Source organism: Podospora pseudocomata (genome assembly GCF_035222375.1).
Source record: "Podospora pseudocomata strain CBS 415.72m chromosome 2 map unlocalized CBS415.72m_2.2, whole genome shotgun sequence".
Lineage (NCBI taxonomy): Eukaryota > Fungi > Ascomycota > Sordariomycetes > Sordariales > Podosporaceae > Podospora > Podospora pseudocomata.
In genome coordinates, this window is record NW_026946366.1 from 1,444,964 (window position 1) to 1,464,509 (window position 19,546).

At 53.6% G+C, this 19,546-nt stretch overlaps 7 protein-coding genes across 7 annotated transcripts; 5 read left to right on the forward strand and 2 right to left on the reverse strand.

Moving 5' to 3' along the window:
* Positions 1–283: 283 nt before the first annotated feature.
* On the forward strand, positions 284–1,653 carry QC762_208860 (uncharacterized protein; the record flags this gene model as incomplete). Its single annotated transcript, XM_062887792.1, has 2 exons — positions 284–611; positions 677–1,653. 2 exons carry the CDS (start codon positions 284–286, stop codon positions 1,651–1,653), a joined length of 1,305 nt encoding a protein of 434 aa, XP_062745950.1.
* A 418-nt stretch (positions 1,654–2,071) lies between these two features.
* QC762_208850 (uncharacterized protein) lies at positions 2,072–4,987 on the reverse strand (the record flags this gene model as incomplete). Its single annotated transcript, XM_062887791.1, has 2 exons — positions 3,433–4,987; positions 2,072–3,380 (listed from the first exon to the last, which is right to left on the reverse strand). The coding sequence occupies exons 1-2, from the start codon at positions 3,717–3,719 to the stop codon at positions 2,072–2,074; spliced, it is 1,596 nt and encodes a 531-aa protein (XP_062745951.1). The 5' UTR covers positions 3,720–4,987.
* On the forward strand, positions 4,118–6,451 carry LAP4 (vacuolar aminopeptidase 1). Its single transcript, XM_062887790.1, has 2 exons — positions 4,118–5,219; positions 5,281–6,451. The coding sequence occupies exons 1-2, from the start codon at positions 4,622–4,624 to the stop codon at positions 6,243–6,245; spliced, it is 1,563 nt and encodes a 520-aa protein (XP_062745952.1). The 5' UTR covers positions 4,118–4,621; the 3' UTR covers positions 6,246–6,451.
* Positions 6,452–6,695: 244 nt separating this feature from the next.
* On the reverse strand, positions 6,696–14,855 carry SYG1 (Xenotropic and polytropic retrovirus receptor 1; the record flags this gene model as incomplete). Its single annotated transcript, XM_062887789.1, has 5 exons — positions 10,242–14,855; positions 10,147–10,181; positions 8,102–9,921; positions 7,961–8,050; positions 6,696–7,904 (listed from the first exon to the last, which is right to left on the reverse strand). The coding sequence occupies exons 1-5, from the start codon at positions 10,244–10,246 to the stop codon at positions 6,696–6,698; spliced, it is 3,159 nt and encodes a 1,052-aa protein (XP_062745953.1). The 5' UTR covers positions 10,247–14,855.
* On the forward strand, positions 13,408–14,559 carry QC762_208820 (uncharacterized protein; the record flags this gene model as incomplete). Its single annotated transcript, XM_062887788.1, has 1 exon — positions 13,408–14,559. The coding sequence occupies one exon, from the start codon at positions 13,408–13,410 to the stop codon at positions 14,557–14,559; it is 1,152 nt and encodes a 383-aa protein (XP_062745954.1).
* Positions 14,856–15,326: 471 nt separating the features above from the next.
* Positions 15,327–18,507, forward strand: QC762_208810 (uncharacterized protein). Its single transcript, XM_062887787.1, has 3 exons — positions 15,327–16,005; positions 16,072–17,433; positions 17,488–18,507. The coding sequence occupies exons 1-3, from the start codon at positions 15,879–15,881 to the stop codon at positions 17,916–17,918; spliced, it is 1,920 nt and encodes a 639-aa protein (XP_062745955.1). The 5' UTR covers positions 15,327–15,878; the 3' UTR covers positions 17,919–18,507.
* A 74-nt stretch (positions 18,508–18,581) lies between these two features.
* Positions 18,582–19,277, forward strand: QC762_208800 (uncharacterized protein; the record flags this gene model as incomplete). The annotated part of the gene is made up of 2 exons (XM_062887786.1): positions 18,582–18,888; positions 18,950–19,277. The coding sequence occupies exons 1-2, from the start codon at positions 18,860–18,862 to the stop codon at positions 19,275–19,277; spliced, it is 357 nt and encodes a 118-aa protein (XP_062745956.1). The 5' UTR covers positions 18,582–18,859.
* Between the last annotated feature and the right edge of the window lie 269 nt (positions 19,278–19,546).

Below are 19,546 nucleotides of genomic sequence, written 5' to 3' on the forward strand. Positions count from 1 at the left end.
CTTCGGATGAGGTTGGCCGCTTCGCGTTACCCGCTAGACCGCCGTTGTTCCCCTGTGCGGCTCTTTCTGTCAGTCCACTGGTACTTAATAAGTTGACCCACAGCTATGCAGGTGTCTCTGACTTCCCTTCATTCACCTTCCCATACTCTGGGAGTCAGAACCTCCTTGTAATCAAAGTAAACCGTAAGCAACTTGTTCGTACCATGGTGTAACCCTTCTCTGATGTCCTTCAACGAACATAGGTAGCCATTACCAATGACACGGGCTGCTCACTGAACCGATAATGGCTTCCAAACCAAGAGAATACAACATCCCAGCACACCCCAATCGGGATTTCTGGTCATCACTATGGCCGACATCCTCCTCTCCTCCCGCGAAAGCCACGACAGTCGAGCCAACCCCGACCTATAGCGTCCCCAAGGGTTCTCGTCGTGCAAAGACGCCCGTCATATCCGAAGAGCCATCGAAATCAAAAAAATCAAAACCTACAAGGACAAAGTCAAAGTCAAAGTCAAAGAAAAGCTCAACATCAAAGGGTCCCGGGTCATGGTCGGAATGGTACCTCAGCGAGGACAACGAGTACTTTTGGCGTGCGAGAAAACTTCCAAATGGTATGTCCGCATATCACCCCCCTTTTCCCGTCCCAATCCACTGACGTCAAAACCCTCACGTCCAGATCAATGGGACTACGAAAAACAACCCAAACCAGAACCACCTCAACCCGAGATCCAACCCCTCCCACATCCTCACCTGGAGCCAATAACCCAGCAAACTCAATCAAAAACATCACCAGAACCCGAAATCAAACCACTCCCTCACCCTCACCTAGAAACAATATCCCAACAAACCCAACCCACCACCACCATCACCCCGCAACCAGAGCCCCAACCCCTCCCACACCCCCACATGCAACCAATATCCCAACCCAGCTCCCCCAAGATAACAATAGAAGACGCAACCCCCTTATCCACTTCTTCCTCTTCATCCCCCTCCCCATCGCGAACCCCCTCTCCCCAATCCAACACCCACCTCAAACCCCCCCCCTCCCCCGCCCTCAAATCCCACCGCTCCGGCCGATCAGCCCTCACAAACCCCAAATCCTCCTATCCCACCATCATCACAAAGTCCACAGGCCGCCCAACAGAAGCAATCACCACCTCCAACCCCAGCCCTCGAACCTCCGGCCTCGCCCTCACAAGAATAGAATCCATCTCCCCCATCCGGAAACCTTCCCCTTTATCCAAACCCCCCAAGACAGCCTCCCAGCAACAACCAGCACCCAAACCCCCAAAAGTCGTCAACCCCCCCGCTAAAAAATCTTCGTCGCCAAAAAGGCCGATCGGGCCGGTAATGTGGCTTTTTACCGAGGGTAGGTCGAGAAAGGGGAAGTCATTAGCTTCGCCGCCGCCACCCGCGGGAAGGGGGAAGGAAGGAGGGGATGGGGGGGTGGTCATCACCAAGAACAAGGGGACTGGCGTCTCGAATAGTGAGCTGGCAAAAAAGAAGAAGATGCTGGATAGGAAGATTAGAGAGGGGAAGGTGGTGGATACAAAGGTTGATAGTAAAAAGAGGATAAGGGCTTGGTTGGGCGGGGTGGAGGGGGAGGAGGAGCTGATTCCTTTGGATGGGGAGGGGTTTCCTGTTTATCGGTAGGGAAATGGGGAGGGTGGGTTGTCTCGGGGAAAGGTGGAAAGTGGTGCTGGATAGGTACTAGGTGTCGTTCGCTTGAAAGGGTCTAAGTGGTTTCTTTTGTCTGTTTTGATGGTGGATAGCGCTGACCTGATCAGAGAAACAGGTTCAGCGGGTGGTTTTGAATGCTTTCATTCGTTTTGCTGTAGGAGCGATTTCTTTTGTTTGGGAGGTTTGGATGATACCCCTTGTTGATGATAGTTTTGCATTCTTCGAGCATAGGCCAGGCAATGGCACTGTTGACATACCCTAATATAACAAATCAATATTCTAAACAATAGTCGTCAGCATGTCGCCAGTTTAATAATTCCCCTCTGTGAACTCCAGCGCAGCCCACCTCCAAGTCTATACACCAATATACCTCTATCCCATCTCCCAGCACCTACAACCTCTCCCCACCCGTGACCCCATTCTCCTTCATTTTATCCTCTTCCCCAACCCCAGGCTCCATCTCCCCACCCATCCCCTTCTCCTCCCTCCTCGACTCCTCCACCTCCTCCTCACCCCTCTCCTCCCTCCTCATCTCAATCTCACTCGGATACACCCTCCTCCCCATCCCCACCACATCAACCCACCTCCACTTCGCCACCTCCACCCCCCTCCCCAGCACATCCCCCCTCTCCCTCTCCAACCTCGACTCCCCAACCACAACCCCATTCCCCCTCAAAAACTGCACCGCAGCCCTCACATTCAAACTCAACACCACCTCGGGCGTCTCCGACCCGAAAGCCTTATTCGTCAACCAAGGAAACAAAACCGCAAAATCCGACTGACTCAAATGTGCAGATTTCTCTACATAAAACAAATACGGCGCCGGGTGGTCAGGCGACTCCTTCACAACCTCCGCGGTCGGATCAGCAGACAAAACCTTCGCCGTGCGGTGCAGGTGCGTCCCCCATTTGAAGAACTGATCTGATTCCACCGCGAGAATCTTCGACATCTTTTGCTGTTCTTGAGACACAGAATAGCACGGCAGCGGGAGACGATACAGCTTGTCGGACGCGGCCGATAAAAGAGGGAAACACCACATATCCAGCAAGACAGCCGGGTTCAAACCGTTGATTTGTGACATGATAGCCGAGCCAGGCCGCGGGGTGAACAACCTGCCCTCCTCAAAAGACTCCAGAGCAGGATGGGACGAATAAAAGACTGATTTGAGGAACTGGACCATGGTCGAGGAACCAAACGAGTGGCCCGCAAAGATCACTTTGCCGGGGTCCAAGATGTCGAGTTTGTTGTGCAAGGCAAAGAGGGCCGAAACAGGGGTGCTGGTGTTGAGGTTGGAGGCGATGACTTTGTTGTCGTTGCGGTCGATGGCGAGGATGGCTTCAAAGATCATATCGAGTTCCCAGAGGCGGATGCGGAGTTGGGAGTCGCGCTGGGCCCAGATCTCAGGGGTTTGGTTGTGCGGGATTCGTAGGTAGGCGAGGGGGGTGGCCTTTTTGGGCGTTTGGGGGTCGCGGATGAGGGTGAGAGCTGCGCTCTGGTCGCGATGTTCGGGGCAGATGACGACTACTCCGTGGGAGGCTAGGGAGCCGGCGAGATGGCTGTAGGCATTGCGGTTACCTCCTAGGCCGTGTGAAAATATCATGGTTGGCCATCTTGAGCTGGAATGCTCAGCTGGGGGAGGCAGCAAAGGAGCATTCTTGATGGCTGGGATGGTGGTCCAGTGAAGATGTCGGGGTAGAAATCTGTTCAAGGGTTTAGTGATATTTCCAGATGCAACCCTTTAAAAGAACTTACGAGAGAACAGACGCAGTTTTCGAGCCGAGGCCCAGAAACTGGGCATAGGCCTCTATGTGAAGCCTTTGAGGCGCGGGAAGCCAACTGATGTATTTTCCCTGAGCCTCAGCTACCGTCGGGTAAAATATTCTGAATAGAACTGTGTGAACGTCTGCGGCACCTTCGGGTTTTTTGCCGGCTGGCAGCTTCGATATGGGAATTTCGACATCTACAGTGCCGACCCTGTAGGCGCCGGTGTACTCGGGAAACCCGGGAACAGGGTTGAGAAGGGAAGACAGGAGCGACATTCTATGGTGTGTTCAGAGAATCGTTAGGTGAGAAGCGAAGAGTTGCGCCACGGCCAGCTGGCTGAAAGACTGTATTTGGCTATTGAATACCAGAAAAGTACAGAGTTAACGTCTAGAAATTCTATACCGAGCAAGAACCTAGGTAGGCAGGTGGCAGTGCAGTTGCGAGGTCTGAGGGTGTAATCGTCATGCTCAGCCGAGGCAAGGCAAGTGAGCGTTTGCCTTGCAAAGAGAGAGCCAATCAACGGAGACTAGACGTGATAAAGCAAAACACTACGAGTTTGAAGCCGTTGAGCAAGACTCACTGTGACGGTGAAACAGGAGAGAAGTTCGACATGCTAAGATATCTGATCCTCTTCAAGATTCCTATCGGTACCGTACCCCCACACCTCCACAAGTGACGACAGCAAGCTGCGCGCCAAGAGATCTTGCATCCATTGGGAATCTTGGCAAGCTCGAGGTGGATGTCTTTCTCCCCATGCCGAACCGCTTGGAGACGGCCACGAGGAAGCGGTGGGCGATTCGACGAGTCTGAACTCGAGAGGAACTGTACAACTCATTGCTATTACCAATAGATAGATTGCTGAAGAGGTCATGTGTGCTCTAAAGATCACTGCGGCTGGTCCCGAGGACAGCTGCCAGGCACCCGATTGTCGCCAAAGCAACGGCAGTTTTTGACAGCGTACCGCTGCGATAAGATAAGGGACCAGGCACGAGACCACCCGCCGCCGCCGCCGCCGCCGTCGCCCGGACATGGATCGGATAAGCCACCCGCCAGACCAACCTTAAGCTCGGCCGCAACCAGTCATCCTGTTTCCCTCCCTCAACTACTTTCACCACTTCCGCCACAAGCTCAACTTTCATTCATCCTCACCCTCCTCGATTGCGCTATCGCCGTCACCATGACTCGTCACACTCCTGCCTTCATCCGGGCCCGCGATTCCAACCTCTCCATCCGTTCCATGGCCATGGAGCAGGCGATGATGGCCTCGCGCGCCTCTCCTGTCGCCAATGATGGTCTCAACAAGGTCGACGCCAAAGAGCTTAAGCCCGAGGCCTTCACCAAACCATACTGCGAGTTCATGACCGAGAACCCCACAGTCTTCCATGCCGTCGGCTACTTCAAGGAGAAGCTCGCAAAGGCTGGTTACAAGGAGCTTTCCCATCGCGATAGCTGGATTGGCAAGCTGGAGCCTGGTGGAAAGTACTATGTTACCCGCAATGGCAGCTCCATCATCGCCTTCGCTGTCGGCAAGGCCTACAAGCCCGGGAATGGTGCTGCGATGATTGCTGGCCACATCGACGCTCTTACCGCCCGCCTCAAGCCTACAAGCACGAAGCCAGGAAACAATGGATACGTTCAATTGGGTGTCGCGCAATATGCCGGTGCTTTGAACGAGACTTGGTGGGACAGAGACCTGAGCATTGGTGGCCGTGTCATCGTCAGAGACCCCGACACTGGCAAGACAACGGTGAAGCTCGCCAAGCTTGACTGGCCAAGTAGGTTCTTTGATCAACACTCCGTACCTCGAATATGCAAAGACTAACCAAGTATCACCAGTTGCTCGTATCCCTACTCTCGCTCCTCACTTTGGAATCGGCATGATGGGCCACAATAACCGCGAAACCGAAACCGTTCCAATCATTGGTCTCGACAACAGCGACGTTCGTGGTGCCTCGACCACCTCGTCTGAACCCCCTCTCGGCGGCGTTGGTTCCTTTGCCGCTACCCAGCCTCCCAAGCTTGTCAAGCTCATCGCTTCGCAAATTGGCGTCCAAGACTATAGCACAATCCTCAACTGGGAGCTCGAGCTTTACGACTCCCAGCCGGCCCAAGTCGGCGGCATGGACAAGGAATTCATTTTTGCCGGTCGCATCGACGACAAGCTCTGCTCCTGGGCCGCCTTCATGGCTCTTCTCCACGCCAAACAGGAGGAGGAGGAGGGCATCATCAAGCTCGTCGCTCTCTTCGACGATGAGGAAATTGGCTCTCTGCTCCGCCAAGGTGCTCGTGGCAACTTCCTCCCTCTGACAGTCGAGCGCGCCGTCGAGTCCCTCGCTGCCAGAGATGGCAAGACTCCCTTTGGCCCAGGCCTCATGGGTCAAACCTTTGCCAACTCGTTCCTCGTCTCCTCCGACGTCACCCACGCCGCCCACCCCAACTTCACCCAGACCAACCTCGCCGAGCACTCGCCACGTCTCAACGTCGGCGTTGCCCTCTGCGTTGACGCCTCTGCCCACATGACCACCGACAGTGTGTCGATGGCCATTCTGGACAGAATCGCCACTCTGGCTGGCACCGTCAACCAGCGCCACATGATCCGCAACGACAGCAGATCAGGCGGCACCGTCGGCCCAATGCTGAGCAGCGCCATGGGGTGCAAGGCTGCCGATGTCGGTATCCCACAGCTGAGCATGCACAGCATCCGCGCTACTACCGGTAGCTTGGATCCCGGCCTCGGTCTCAAGTTTTACAAGGGCTTCCTGGACAACTGGGAGAAGGTTGACAAGGAGTGGCGCCCTTAGATTTTTTTTGCGATGGATATGAGTGTAATGAGAGAGGAGAACATGTACGAATGATGGTTTGATAGCGATATTGCATCACCGATACCCATTTCAACAATTCTAGAATGGCACATTTGGTGGCTTCCTACATGGCATGGCCATTTGCACGTAGCAAAGCAACAGAAGATGGATGGCAGTGATGAAATAATAATAATTTTGGTATTGGAAACAATGAAACATGAAACGATGCTTGCTCCCCTTTTGTAAAGTTCTACAACGCTCCCAATGAGTGAGTTCCAGCTCCCAAGTTCAAACAGTGCAAGGAAACCAACAACCCCGGGTACGATGCATCCATCCATCTATCCCTCTCTCTTTCATGCAACCAACCGTTTCAGACCGTGCAAAAAAAACAAAAAAAAAAAACACATAAGTGTCATGCAACCCCCCTCGACGGGTATCACTCACACACAACTAATCACTCTCACTCCCCGCATTAACCCCCCTGGCCCTATTCACCAACCCCTCCGCCTCCCTGACCCTCATCCTCTCCTCCTCCACACTCCCCGTCTCGTCATCCTCATCGTCATCTTCCTCCTCCTCTTCTTCACTTTTAATCTCCTCATCATCCCCCTCATCAGGTCTCGCGCTGCCCCGTCTGGCCGTGGACGACGGCTCCGACCCCAACGGCAACCTCTTCTTCTCAAAGTCCTGCTTGTGCGCCTCCGCCATGGCCTGCAAAATCGACTTCTTCCCAATAGTGTCTGTATACCGTCTCCTAAACGCCGCCGCCGGACCACTTTCCTCCGCAGGGGTGTCACTAACTGCAATGCTCTGTGGAGTACCACCTCCAACATTGGTAGGAGTCCGATGGAGGACCTGAGATGCCGGTGTGCGAGGGGGAATAGTAGATGGTTTTCTGTGATGCTGGCCCAACGGGCGGATCTGATCTTGTTGATCAACCCCCGGAGTGGCAGGGTTGATGGCAGCTGGACCTAACAGACCAGCTGGTGGTTGTTGTTGCTGCTGGGCGGGGGGCGTTGTATCCTCCACGCTGGAAGTAGAGGTATTCAAATGATAAGGTAGGGGCGTGTCACGGGAGGCTTTGTACTGCGCTACGTTGGCGCAGTGCTCATTCTCCACACGGAGCAAGGTCCAGATACCCCTTCTGAAAACCTCCGCAAAGGCGACAAGAAACGAAACAATCGTCGAGTGCTGGCTGTCGTGGGTGAAGATGGCATAAAAGATCCAGGAGAAGCGGAGGATAGGATCCAAGGTCATGATGATGTAGTATATGCTGACTGGACGCAAGGCGGTAATGTTCCGGAGCAGCTTTTGCCGAGCGCCGGCTTGGAGGAGTGAGAAATCCATAAACAGATCCCAGATGGAGCAGTAAATCGCGTTGACCGTGCCAAAGGTGATAAAGAGACTCAAGTTGGCTTGGCTGTTTTCGATGCGGTAAAGACTCAGGAACACGGCGGTGAGGATCGTCATGGTGTATTTCCCGCAGTTGACCAGATGAGGAAAGACGTTTTTGGTGTCGTAGTAACGCCTGATGCACTGGAGGGCACGCCAGATTGGTGGCAGGGCGCCGAAGAAGCCCATGAGGCGGGAATGAGACGAGTTGCACTGCTCTGGGTCGTACCAGGAGTTGGCGTAGAGGCAAAAGAACAGTTCGATATTCTGAACCCGAGAGTCAGTATTTCATCCAGCCGTGCACGGTTATGGTAGCAACTTACACAGGTGGCATAGGTCAACGAACACCAGATATCGCCCAGAAAGAAATCACGAAACTCGACTGGGTATAAACCTGAAAGGAGAAGCCGATACTAAGGTCAAGTCAGCTCGCCATCCAGAAACAAAAAGTGAGGGGAACATACATGCGAGTACAAGAACCACCTCCTGGCCTTGTGGTGAAGAATAGGTGCCGGAAAAAACAGGATGCCCAGGGTAATGCAAATCAGAACGACCGGGTAGTACAAGTACATCTCCTCCCAGTCACCCAACCTCGAAAAGTTGAGCCACATGAAAACGCCGAGGAGCGCAAAGAAGAAGCTAGGAAACTCGGCCACCTGCTTCCAGTCCAAAAAGTTTCGTTGGTCAAACTCAAAGATGAAGGGATAGTTGACCTTGTTCTTGGTCCACATGCGGCAGTCAAGAGTGAACAGGATGAAGAGGAAAAGCACGAGGAAATACCCTCCGTACAGCTGCATCAGATATGCAGTTTGTGTTCGGAGGTCATCATCCTCGCTGAACAAAAGCTCTGCTCCATAGATCAACCCCTGAACTGCAAAGACACCTCCGAGTCCAATTGTGATGCCGCTGCGGAACGCGCTGTCAGAGGAGTCCCCGGCGCGCTTGTTCAAGTTTCGAAGCTTTCCAGCCGCGATCTTGTGGTTTCCACGCTCAAAGTAGCGGGCATAGAGATCCTCCACAGTCCGAATATGTCCATCGAGAATGTCGCTGTTGACAAACCAGGACTTGTTCACTTTCTCATTCATGTATCGGTATGACGGGCGGGCCTTAACCGCCTTGTCATACTTCTTGTTGAGTTTGCGAAAGGCAGTCCGGTTGAGCAGCGCGTAGGACTTGAGCAACTCCAGGCCGCGGTAGAACTCTTGCAATGCCACTTTGAGTTTCCGCTTCGCGCTTCGGTAGGGAACGTCGTCTCCAGGTGGTCTCCGGACGTAGTCCCGCCCTTCGTCGACGTTTTGAGGGTGCATGACCGGTGTTTGTGTCATCTTCTGGAGGGCTTTCGAATTGGGCCCCGGTTTAAAAAACTTGCCCTTCAAGGGGGCGATCCAATCACGACTGCCGTCCTTGTCCTGCTGCTCACCGGCGTCGTCATCACTGGGACTCCGATTCCGGCCTGTCTCGCGCTTCTTCCTCGCTTCCGTGATCTCGGCCGTTCTCCTGTTGCGCATTTCGTGCAGCTGTGCTCGCAGTGCCATCAACCGCTCGGTGGCCTGATCCTCCTTCTCCTTGTAAAACGACTCAATCTTGGCCAGTTCGCTGTCGAGAAAGGCGAAGAAGTCACGTTCCGCAGATCGGACGGAATCTAGATTTTGCATCCCGATTTCCATCTTGTTCCCGCCAGTAAATCTGTTGGACGCATTCCGCGTGTGTGTCGATCCGGTCGTGAAGAGCCGAGACATGCGTTGGCGAGGCGTACCATCTGCACCCAGATTGACCTTGGAGGGGGTCTGATAGCCACTCGGAACCGTAGCTACCATGGAGGCGCTTCTGTGCAACGCGAGTCGGTTCAAGGGAGGTGAAGAAGGGGCACCGTGTTCACTGGTCCTGGATGGAACTCTCATCGCCGGCGCAGGGAGCTCAAAGTCATGCCGATAGCTCGAGCGAGATGGCACCGGACCAAAGCTACCATACTGAACCTCACTGCCTGGGGACCTCGCCAGACCTGATCGCTCATCGTCCCGTGGAGTTGCTACCACCTTGACCGCCTTGGCCTTTCCTGTCTCATCCGGCTCTCCACCAAGCAGTCCATCATCGTTCGCTTTCGGGGGTGGTGGTGTGAAGTTGTGGCCGATGTTGAAGTAGGTAGAGGGAGTCTTGTAGTGGTGCTGATCGGCCTCTGCGCGCCTGGCCAGCGTTGGCGTGGCGGCTGCACGGTTGATGGCTCGGATGACTGCCTTGACATGCTTCTTGCCCTGCTTGTAGTTGAGATACTTGACGCGCCATTCTGCATGGCACTCACGGCATTAGTACAATGCTTAGTTATGTCTACCATGTGCGATATATCTCCACAATGCGTTGTCCGTCGCGTGTTGTTTGGTCCAGGGCCGCTGGGGGTCCCGCTCCGTGACGATCACCCAGCAACGTGTGTCTCGGTCGGCATGTGCCGCGCTTCGTTGGTCCAATTGCACCTCACGCCGACCTCCAAGGAAATGAAGAATCTTGTACATACCTGGAACAGCGTCCTGCTCAAGCTCTTTTGCGAACCTTGGCCATGCTGTCAGTACCGGGATGCCATCGCCATTTGATCGCGGTGATTTTCCTTACTTCATGACGTCAAGCCAACCATAGCGTGCGGGTCGCGGGATCAGGATGGAGATCAACACGCAGGATTAAGAAAAAATAGGTAGGTAAGGTAATCGGTAGGTGAGGATACCTAGGAGTGGAACGAGCGTACGGTACGGACGGGGTGGTTCCCGTTATGCGCCCAGAGATAGAGAAAGATTGGATGTCATCGAGCGTTGGATCAAAGAGGGTGCAAGTTCCAAGTTTTTGGGAAGATGGAGAAGAGCTCACTCAAACCGCGCCCAAGGTTCTTTGCTAACAATCGCGTCCCTTCCCAGTTTTTCTTTCATCTTTTCCACAGCGGCCTCGGCGGTGTGCGCTTGCGGTACGGTACCTGAAGCCAAGCCTAGAGAAAACAGACCCCCGGGAGCGACGGACCCACCGGCAGGGCTACCCTACCCACTCCTAACCACTGACATGCTCTCCTTGCCGTTCCGCGACGTCACGACATGTGTGATATAACTTGAAGTGAGGGGAAATAGGATCTGGTCGAACCTTCATCTGACCTCACAGCCGACAAGATATCGCATTCTGTCGTTTGACGATGCTCGAATTGCGGTGCCGGCTTATCCAGTTCCTGAGAACCGGAGCTGACTCGGAAGCGGCGAACCACCATTCATTGGGCAAATCCAACCATTGTCTCAGCTATTCCTGTCGAGCTATCGATATTCAAGACACTGGGTTGGGGGATATCCGGCATCCCGAACCCTCAGCCGACCTCTTTTTGGTGAATCCCTTACAACCACCGAGGCCCGGAAGGCTGGTCCTGGCTAGGTACCCCGCAGGTTCTCACAAGCCTGTTCCCGACAGCCAGTCTGCTCCCGCGTAAAGGGGAAAGATATAAGAAGGCCATGGCTGAGCTCGTAGCTGTTGTGTTAGGATGCTCCCGCAGGAACGAGTGCTACTACACTAGACTAGCTAACCACGACAATCTTGGCCCGGATATGCCCGCGCGGATACGATATCGCACCGATTTCTTTTCAATGGCACGAGAACGAACGGACTACGGAAGAAATGGCACGAGGACACCAACGTCCCATGTTAAAAGCTCCCCTCCCGCGCCGGGATCGCCCCGGTCCTACGCGATCGGATGAGAAGGCCGTTTCCCACGGAGGGACAGCCCCGCCATCGACATGCCCTGGGCACAGACCACTGTCCTTCGCTTGCATGCAACCATCATGGGCCTGGAAAGCCATCTCATTGGTCAGCTTTTGTAGTAGCGATACAAACATTTACCTGATCATAGATGAGGGGGGAGCTCTTATGCTTGTCCAGTAGGCAGTGCTCGTTTTCCATCAAAAGAAAGGCAATCTGCTGATACACAGCATCGTGGGATGCGCTAGACGCCTTGCCTCGTGCGTGGCACGCTCTAATTTCTCCGATTCTTCGCAATGTGTGTTTCCGTCAGCTGGCGAGGTATCTGCCGTGCAGCAACAGTGTTCCCCTTTGGGAAGCCAGCATGGCGAAGAGGCCAAAGAAGCGGCTAGGCCGCTGTGGTGCAAGCCGCTGCTCGCATTGCATATGGTCTTCCTATGTCCCAAATAGGAGAGCGAGATCGCGGCAACCAATCGCTCTGAAGCCAACAAGTATGCGGTATAGCACGGAAGCTCAGCCTCTTCTTCCGTGAGCGACAGCAGTCAGCATGGTCGCCCGGTCCGGCCGCGGAGGTGGTGAATCCCTTCATGCACTCGGTCACTGAAAGAAACGTTTCGTCGATTAGGATTTGTGGGGTTTGGGCGCTGTGATGGAATCTGCAGTTGGCATATGTATGTATGGTAATTGTGTGTGATGTTGGTTCCGTAATATCGACGTTGCAATCTGTGCCTCTGTGCCTCTCCAGTAGTGTTTCTGACGTTGTTTCGTGAGTACGCCATAAATACCCCCTCATCTGTGGCCGGCAGTCTGAGACAGTGTGCCTATTGTGTGCCAACTCTGCAGCAATTGTCTTGCTTTTCGACGACAAAAACATGAATGCTTCCTTCTCCCACCACTATGATGATGAGTGAAAGATCTCGATGTTGATAGAAGAAGTCAGGCTGCAGCGCATCAAACAGTGGACCACCCCACCCCACCAATCAACCCCACCATCAAGACCTGTTCTTCAAGCCCAGCTGAGAAGCAAACATCAATATCAACACCCAAAACGGCAACTTCTTTGATAGACAGCTGCAGAGGGATATTGAGGAAGCAAGCCACTGAGGTGTTCACCGTGGACGGTATGTGCTTCCTCGCTGCAAGATAGATGCCGGTTCAGAGTACCATTTTCCCTCAGATTTTTTTCTTTCGAGCCTTGTTCAGCTGTGCTGGGAGGCACAAAGCCCACTTTTGGTCCTAGTCCAGGGCCAGGTCTCGGCGTTTTGTCATTTTCGGCGGCCCTTGCGATTTCCACAATTGCAATCTCCCTTTGGCGTGATTTCAGGACGTGGGATGGTGGTCCGGCTCATCCTTCAATAAAGGCTGGATATTAAGGACAGAAAAACAGGACGACGAGAGACGAGGAAAGACGGCATCATCTCGAGGAAGACAAAGAATCAAGGAAGGGGATCTCTTATCAGTGTGGTGAGCAAACAGCAGGGAAGCTTTGCCGGAGCTTGTCAGGCCGCCCTTGTCAGTCGGAGCAGCGCAGCCGCGGGCACTCGGATCATCTCCACACCATAACATCATCGGACAAGGAACCACTTGCCCAGTCTCCGCAGGGCATGCAACGTGGGAGCGCCAAGTCTCGGCCGCTCCAAAGTCACTCAACTCAACCTTTTTGAACCACGCCCGTCCCGCTTCCCCCCCCTCCCATCATCCATTTCCACGACACAAACATCTCCAGTCCTCCTCCTCACCTTGTTGATCTTCGATCCCGACTTGCTCCGCGACCTCGGGAAAGCTTCAAGCTTCACTAGACAAGCGCCAATCAGTATTGCCATCCGCCCGTTGCTATCATCTTAGCAGCACCACTCTCTCAGCGGCGGCCGCCCAATCGCCCTTGGTGAACCTCGGCGTGGCCGTCACGACAACCAATTTTGAAAGCTAAAAGTCCTACGACACCCACCAATTCGAGTCTTGCCGTTTCCCTGGAGATAACGACGCCATTTATATCCGCACCGATCGTCCCTCTCGACCTCGACGACGCTCTCCGCTACTCGCCCTTGCGCGCATGCTTGTTCAGGCGTCGCATGCGCGACCGGCCGGAACAATGCTTGAAACTGAATATGCTCGCCGGCGAGCCCCTCCCATGGATCCGGCGATGAGCGCCATTGCCTATTCCCATTCCAGGACCCGCACAACCTCGTCCAACATCTTTCCCGCCCACTTTCAATCGCCGGCCGCCCCTCCAAACAATTACTACCCGCAAACACATCTGGCTCAACCTCATGTGCAGCATCAGCGCCGGTCTCCCAGTGTAAATACGTTCAGCACCAATTCCAGCGGCGGTGCCCCTTACAGAAACTCCCCTTCCATGGACATCAGGAGATCGACCTCGAGCCGTTCCGGCGGGGCACCCGGTTCTCCCCAGCAGCCAGGAGGCTATGTGGCCCTCCTTCGAAAGCAAAAGGCTACGGTATGGTGCGACCGCGCTCAGCAGGAAGATGCCAGGCTTCTCGCCCAGCAACGCATGGCCAAGGTGCGGGCTAACTCCGAGGTGGTCGGAGCCAACAACAGCCCTTCGCTCGGACCCGTGAGTGCCGGTCGGACCTCGACCGGGCTCAGCTCTGCCGGCGGAAAGGTTGCGGCAAAGATCAGACACCACGGAAAACCCACCGTTATCGGATACTCCCCAGGAAGCAACTTCAACGTCGTCGGCGGTGTTCCTTTACGTCTTAGTGCTACGGAGGTGGAGGGTGAAGAAAGCGAAGATGAAGCCACCATTCAGAGATCCAATCACCGCCGGCAAGGTAGTTCCAGCAGGAGTAGCACGACCAGCAGCAGGAAAACAGCACCACCGTATCGCTCGTCCGGAGGCCTCGGTCAGGTTACACAAGGTGGAGGAACTCGGTGGAGCCCGCACGGAACCCCCGAGCGGTCAGGATCACTGGTGGAGGACACGCAGGGTGAGCAACAATTCGCCAGCGAGGAGGCTTATGGGAAAGCAAAGAGCTTCGCCAGCGGTAGCAGCGGCGAGCGACTGGACACTGTGCCTGACCTCCAGGCAAACAGTGCACAGGTGGCCAACAACAGTGCGAGAAATGCCTCGTTGACCCGCGAAAAGAGTTTGAGAACACCAGACGAGCTCAAGAGACGAGGAAGTGTGGACGAGAGAACAATGACTCTCACGACTGGCCGCTTGTATATTGCCAACCCCGATTGAAAATGCTATGGAGGGTTAATATGGATGGGTCTTTGGCGTTTTGTTTCTTTTTCACTTTTGCTTCGCACCAATACCCCTCTTTTTTCAAGGGCAACGATCGTTCATGGGCCGTCACTCAAAGCATAGTTAGCGCAATGGATTCAGTATGGGTTTCTTCTGGTTTCAACATAACATACCCGCCACTCGCTGTTTGTTGTTTATGCTGGTCATGGCATGTGGCATAGTATACAGTTTGGTTTGGAGCAAATCCAGGGCCGGAAAAAGCAGGACTCGGTCCTCAGCAAAATTTTCACCGGATCAAGAATTTCTTTTGGATACCTAACGTTTTGTGTACACTTCCCCTCTTCATGTGACGTTGTAGGCTGCTAATCGGTGCTATGGAGATCAATCGATGACGACAGAATATACCAGAGCAACGGTTCCCCTTCTGAGACAATAGCTAATAAACCTTGCCAGAGGGGTTTGGCGGCTATTATTCCGGATTTTGGTCGTGATGAGTTCCTTGGAAGTCGATCCTATACCACGGGGTATTATACGTGACTTTGGCGTCTGCCCAAGACCCTCAGTTCCATCTACAATAGCCGAACTTTTGAGAGCGCTGGCCTCACCACCAAAGGAAAAACATCGGGATGCCCCGAACTTTGTATTGTTGAAGAGGCGTACAGTACTTTGTCAATAGAGACAATGGGAAGGTGAATCCGCTCAAAGTCAAGTGATCATGACGTAGAGAGATATATATTCAGTGACAGGCTTCAACTTCAACCTCCCCCCAGACCAAGATACCAGCCACACTACCCGCTCCCGCACACTCAAGTCCAGCCACAGCCCAAGCCACTCTAGGGGTAGGGGTAGTACACACTTACCTTACGCTAATTTGACGCGTTACCAACACGCTCTCTTGATTTAAGGACACGCGACCGGAACGCGTTTCTGCCCAGGCTAAACCAGGGCCTTCAAGCAATTTGACAATCATTGGCCCGCAAGTGCTTGCTCAGTTCAACCTCTCAACAACCACATCTCCACCTCCCGATTTGTATCTGAACTTGCAACTCGCGGTCGGGCTTCTAGAGAAATCATTTTCAACATCTTTTCTCCCACTGATCAGTTCAACATCGAGCGTATACCCGGCATTCTTCACCGCTGGCCATGATTTGAACCTTGCACTTTTCACCCGTCTTTCTTTCTTCTTACCTATTCGACTACATACCATTCTGCTGTAATTAGCATCTTGGACCGACCGGGTGATCCCGAACCGCCTACTGATCGAGAGAGAGAGAGAAAGCCATTCGAAGGCATTGGACTCCAGCATTACCGATAAAATGAAGTCCACCACCCAGGATCCGAGCAAGGATCCCAAGCCGACCGCGTCTGTGAACAAGAAGAGGACTCTGATGGACTTTTTGGAGTCGGAGAGACCCAAGCCAAAGCCTTGCACCGGAAGTGACAGTACGTGTTGGCTTGATGTAGCAGCAACATATCGATGCTGGGTGCTGACGAATGACCTTTCAACAGAGGAGAACGATAACGACAGCCCCGCGAAGAAGAAGATCAAATCACCCAAGACCACCAATGATGATTCGGTGGCCAACGATGACGATCTCGACTCTCCTCCGAGCTCGCCCCCGCTCATACCTCCCGGCTTGACAGCATCTGGGAGCAGCCCGCCCGACCGGGAGACAACAGCTCCTAATACGCCCTCCCGCCCCCCACCAGTCATCTTGACCAAGGCGCCAGCCGATGGGCCGTCCACTGCTAGCACCGATCCCACGCAGAAAACCGGCGAAAAGAGGAAGCGTACCGTTCTGAGTGCTGAAGAGAAGGCGGCCAAGAGGGCGGAGGAGGAGGCCAAGAAGGCGGAGAGGGAAGCTGCCAAGCAGAAGAAGGCTGAGGAAGCTGCCAAGGCCGAGGAACTGAAGCGCCAGAAGCAGGCGGAGAAGGAGGCAAAGAAGCGGGAGAAGGAAGATGAGCTAGCCAAGAAGAAGCAGGAGAAGGAGGAGAAGGAGAGGAAGAAGCGGGAGAAGGAGGAGGAGGCGGCCAAGAAGGCTCGCAGCCAAGCGACTCTTACCAGCATGTTCGGCTTGAAGTCCAGCACATCCAAGAAGGACCAGCCAGCCGTCAAATCTCAGAGCGGTGATGCGACGACCTCGACAGAGACACCCACCAAGACTCAAGCCAACGGACAGTCTGCTTATCAACGAATGTTCAAGGACTTCTATCTCAAGGAGCATGTCAAGCTGGCGCCAGCGCCAGTCCAGATGGATGAGGAGACTCGGGAGGTGCAGACTAAGATTCTTGACGAGTACATCAACGGCACTCGGACGCACACCCCTTCCTCTCGCTTCAATGCCATGGAGGTTCTTGAGCTTCCGTTCAAGGTCAAACGTGGCCGCACTTTCCCAAGCGTCAAGAAGATCATGGCTGAAGTCTCATCATCTGATTCTCGGACTTCTCAGCAAGCTAACCACCTGCAGGAGCTCCTGAATCAGGTTCCAGTCATCTCCATCAAGTTCTCCGAGGATGTGCGGCCGCCCTATATTGGGACCATCAGCGACTACCCCAATGGTCTTGGTGCTCTCAAGAAGCTCGCCAGGCGCCCAATCCGGACAGACATCCTCCCTCTGGCCTATGACTACGATTCTGAGGCTGAGTGGCAGGAAGAGGATGGCGAAGACATTGAGTCCTTGGATGATGAAGATGATGAAGACGAGGATGAGGACATGGCGGATTTCCTCGACGATGAGAATGACGTGGGGCCCTCACGGATGGTGTTTTCTGGGGGGATGGAGCCTGAGAGCAGCGGACTGTGCTGGGAAAACCGCAAGCGTGGCACATCTGAGCCGAAGATGTACAAGTTGAGGATGGAGTTTATTCTTGGTAAGCAACCACACATTTCCCCGGTCACGCCGAGCCTTGTTAACCAGCTGCTAGACAAACTTGAACATCACCACAGCGTCGACCCCTTCTCCGCCGCCTACTGGGAGACCTACAAGCCGGCCAAATCTGAGACAAGCAACCAGAAGTCGAGCGCAGCTGCGAAGGCGACAAAATCGTCATCCGGTTCGGATTCGAGTCCAAAGACCAAAAAGCAGTCTGCTACACAGGCCTCTTGTACCACGCCCACAGATGCGTTCCAGGCTCTTAATGCTGGAACGCGCAAGAAGAAATCTGACCAGCCACTGTCCCCCGATCTGCAGGAGAAGCTCAAGGCTCTGGTCAGAGAGAGGCCCACGCTGAGCAAGGTGGGAGTGATTGAGCTCTTTATGGACAACAATGCCAATTGCAGTAAGAAACAGATCCAGAACGCCTATTCTGAGTTGATTGTCAGGGTTGGCAGGGAGCACAAGGTGAAGGGGGAGTAGTAGACTTTGGTCTCAAGCATCTTTTCCATCTCGGCGGTACATGCATCAGACGTACATGGAGTTTGGGTTGGGTCAGGTCGATATCGCATAACAGGGGGGGGGTTTGGCGTTTTTGGGGAGGATATTCTGCATTCTTCATAGTCATTTGGGGCGTGGTATTCTGGAGGGACTATCATCACGGTCACAGGGCGAAAAGAACCACATTTTGACCTTGACAACTGGGTCAAAATCAGGTTTGCATCTGCATTCATTTTTCAACGGAAGATTAAAGGGGACGAGGGGTTGTCTAGTCTAATCTGTCGGTTCCTTTATTCTTGTTACCGCGACATAACAGGGAGTTGGCCCTTTTTGACAGATTGAAGATGACTGGACAAGATGAAAGGAGGGATGGGGATTTAAGAGGCTTGAGGATGGAGTGAAATTTTTTCTCTTGTTGTTGTCTGAGAGGTTCAAGATTTGGAGGCTCTCATAGCTACTGTATTATGTTCATTAAAGGCGGCGCATAGGGCGGGGGGACAAAATTAGGGTTGGGGGTTTAATGGTTTGGCGTTTAATATGCCCTCTTTTCTCCTGGTTTTCACAGCGAAACTAGGTATCATGGGGGTAGATAGCGAGGGTATCGGCTGTTTTTTCTTTTATTTCTTGAGGTGAGGGCTGGTAGCCTGAGGTATTAGTTTAGGTTGATACCAGAAATGAGTGTTTTTGATGTAGCTGTGTGAGGTCATTGAAGAGGGTGGTGAGAGAATGTGAACAATGATGTATGATGAATGGCGGGCATGTCAATGACGTTGGTGTCTTGGTTTAGTGTAGTGAGGTGATGTGATGGCTTGATAAAGGGAGTGTGGGGACCTCGCCTCAACCTGCTATCTACTCATATTGCATTCCATAACACAGCTCAAATCCACATCCGCACCTCCAAGTTCACGATATCTACAGTCAAAATGGTCAAAGACACTTCCACCGTCATCCGGTATGCACCATCACCACCCTTGTTACCTATGCCAACATGCATTGACGACAGATGTGAACAGAGAATTCAACGAACTAGTCAACATGACAGCCACGGAACTGGAAGACGGGCTGACAACCTCTGCCTCCACGTCTTCCGGCTGGGCAAAAGATGATGGGTCGGGGGAGAGCATAGGACACGAAAGCGGGAGATATATTGTTGAGATGTTGAGCAAAAACCCGGAGAGGGATCCGCAGGGGTATGAGGAGGGGGATATACCCCATATGAGAAAAGTGGTGGCTTATTGCAAACGGCATTTGGCGCAGGAGGGGGAGGCGAAGAAGGATGCAGAGGGGAGGAGTTATAAGAGTTTGAAGAATTGGGGGCATGATGCTTTGAAGAAGGAGTGAGCTTTCTATATTCTACAGTACCTGGAGGATTTCATGTGGTAGAAAATTGAAGAGTGGTGAAGATTGAGGAAAGAGTGGTGCCCCACAAAGATCAAGGGTCCCGGCAGTTTTCCATCAACCCCAGGGCTTAGCGCGTCTCGCCTCTCACTAAAAATAACGATTGGAGGGGTGGCCCCACTCAGCACTGACCAAGCCGCCGCCTGGAATTCCCAGGGCCAATAGCCAACCAGAAGCTCGGGATCAGACGCCAGATCAGACGGGCGAACGCG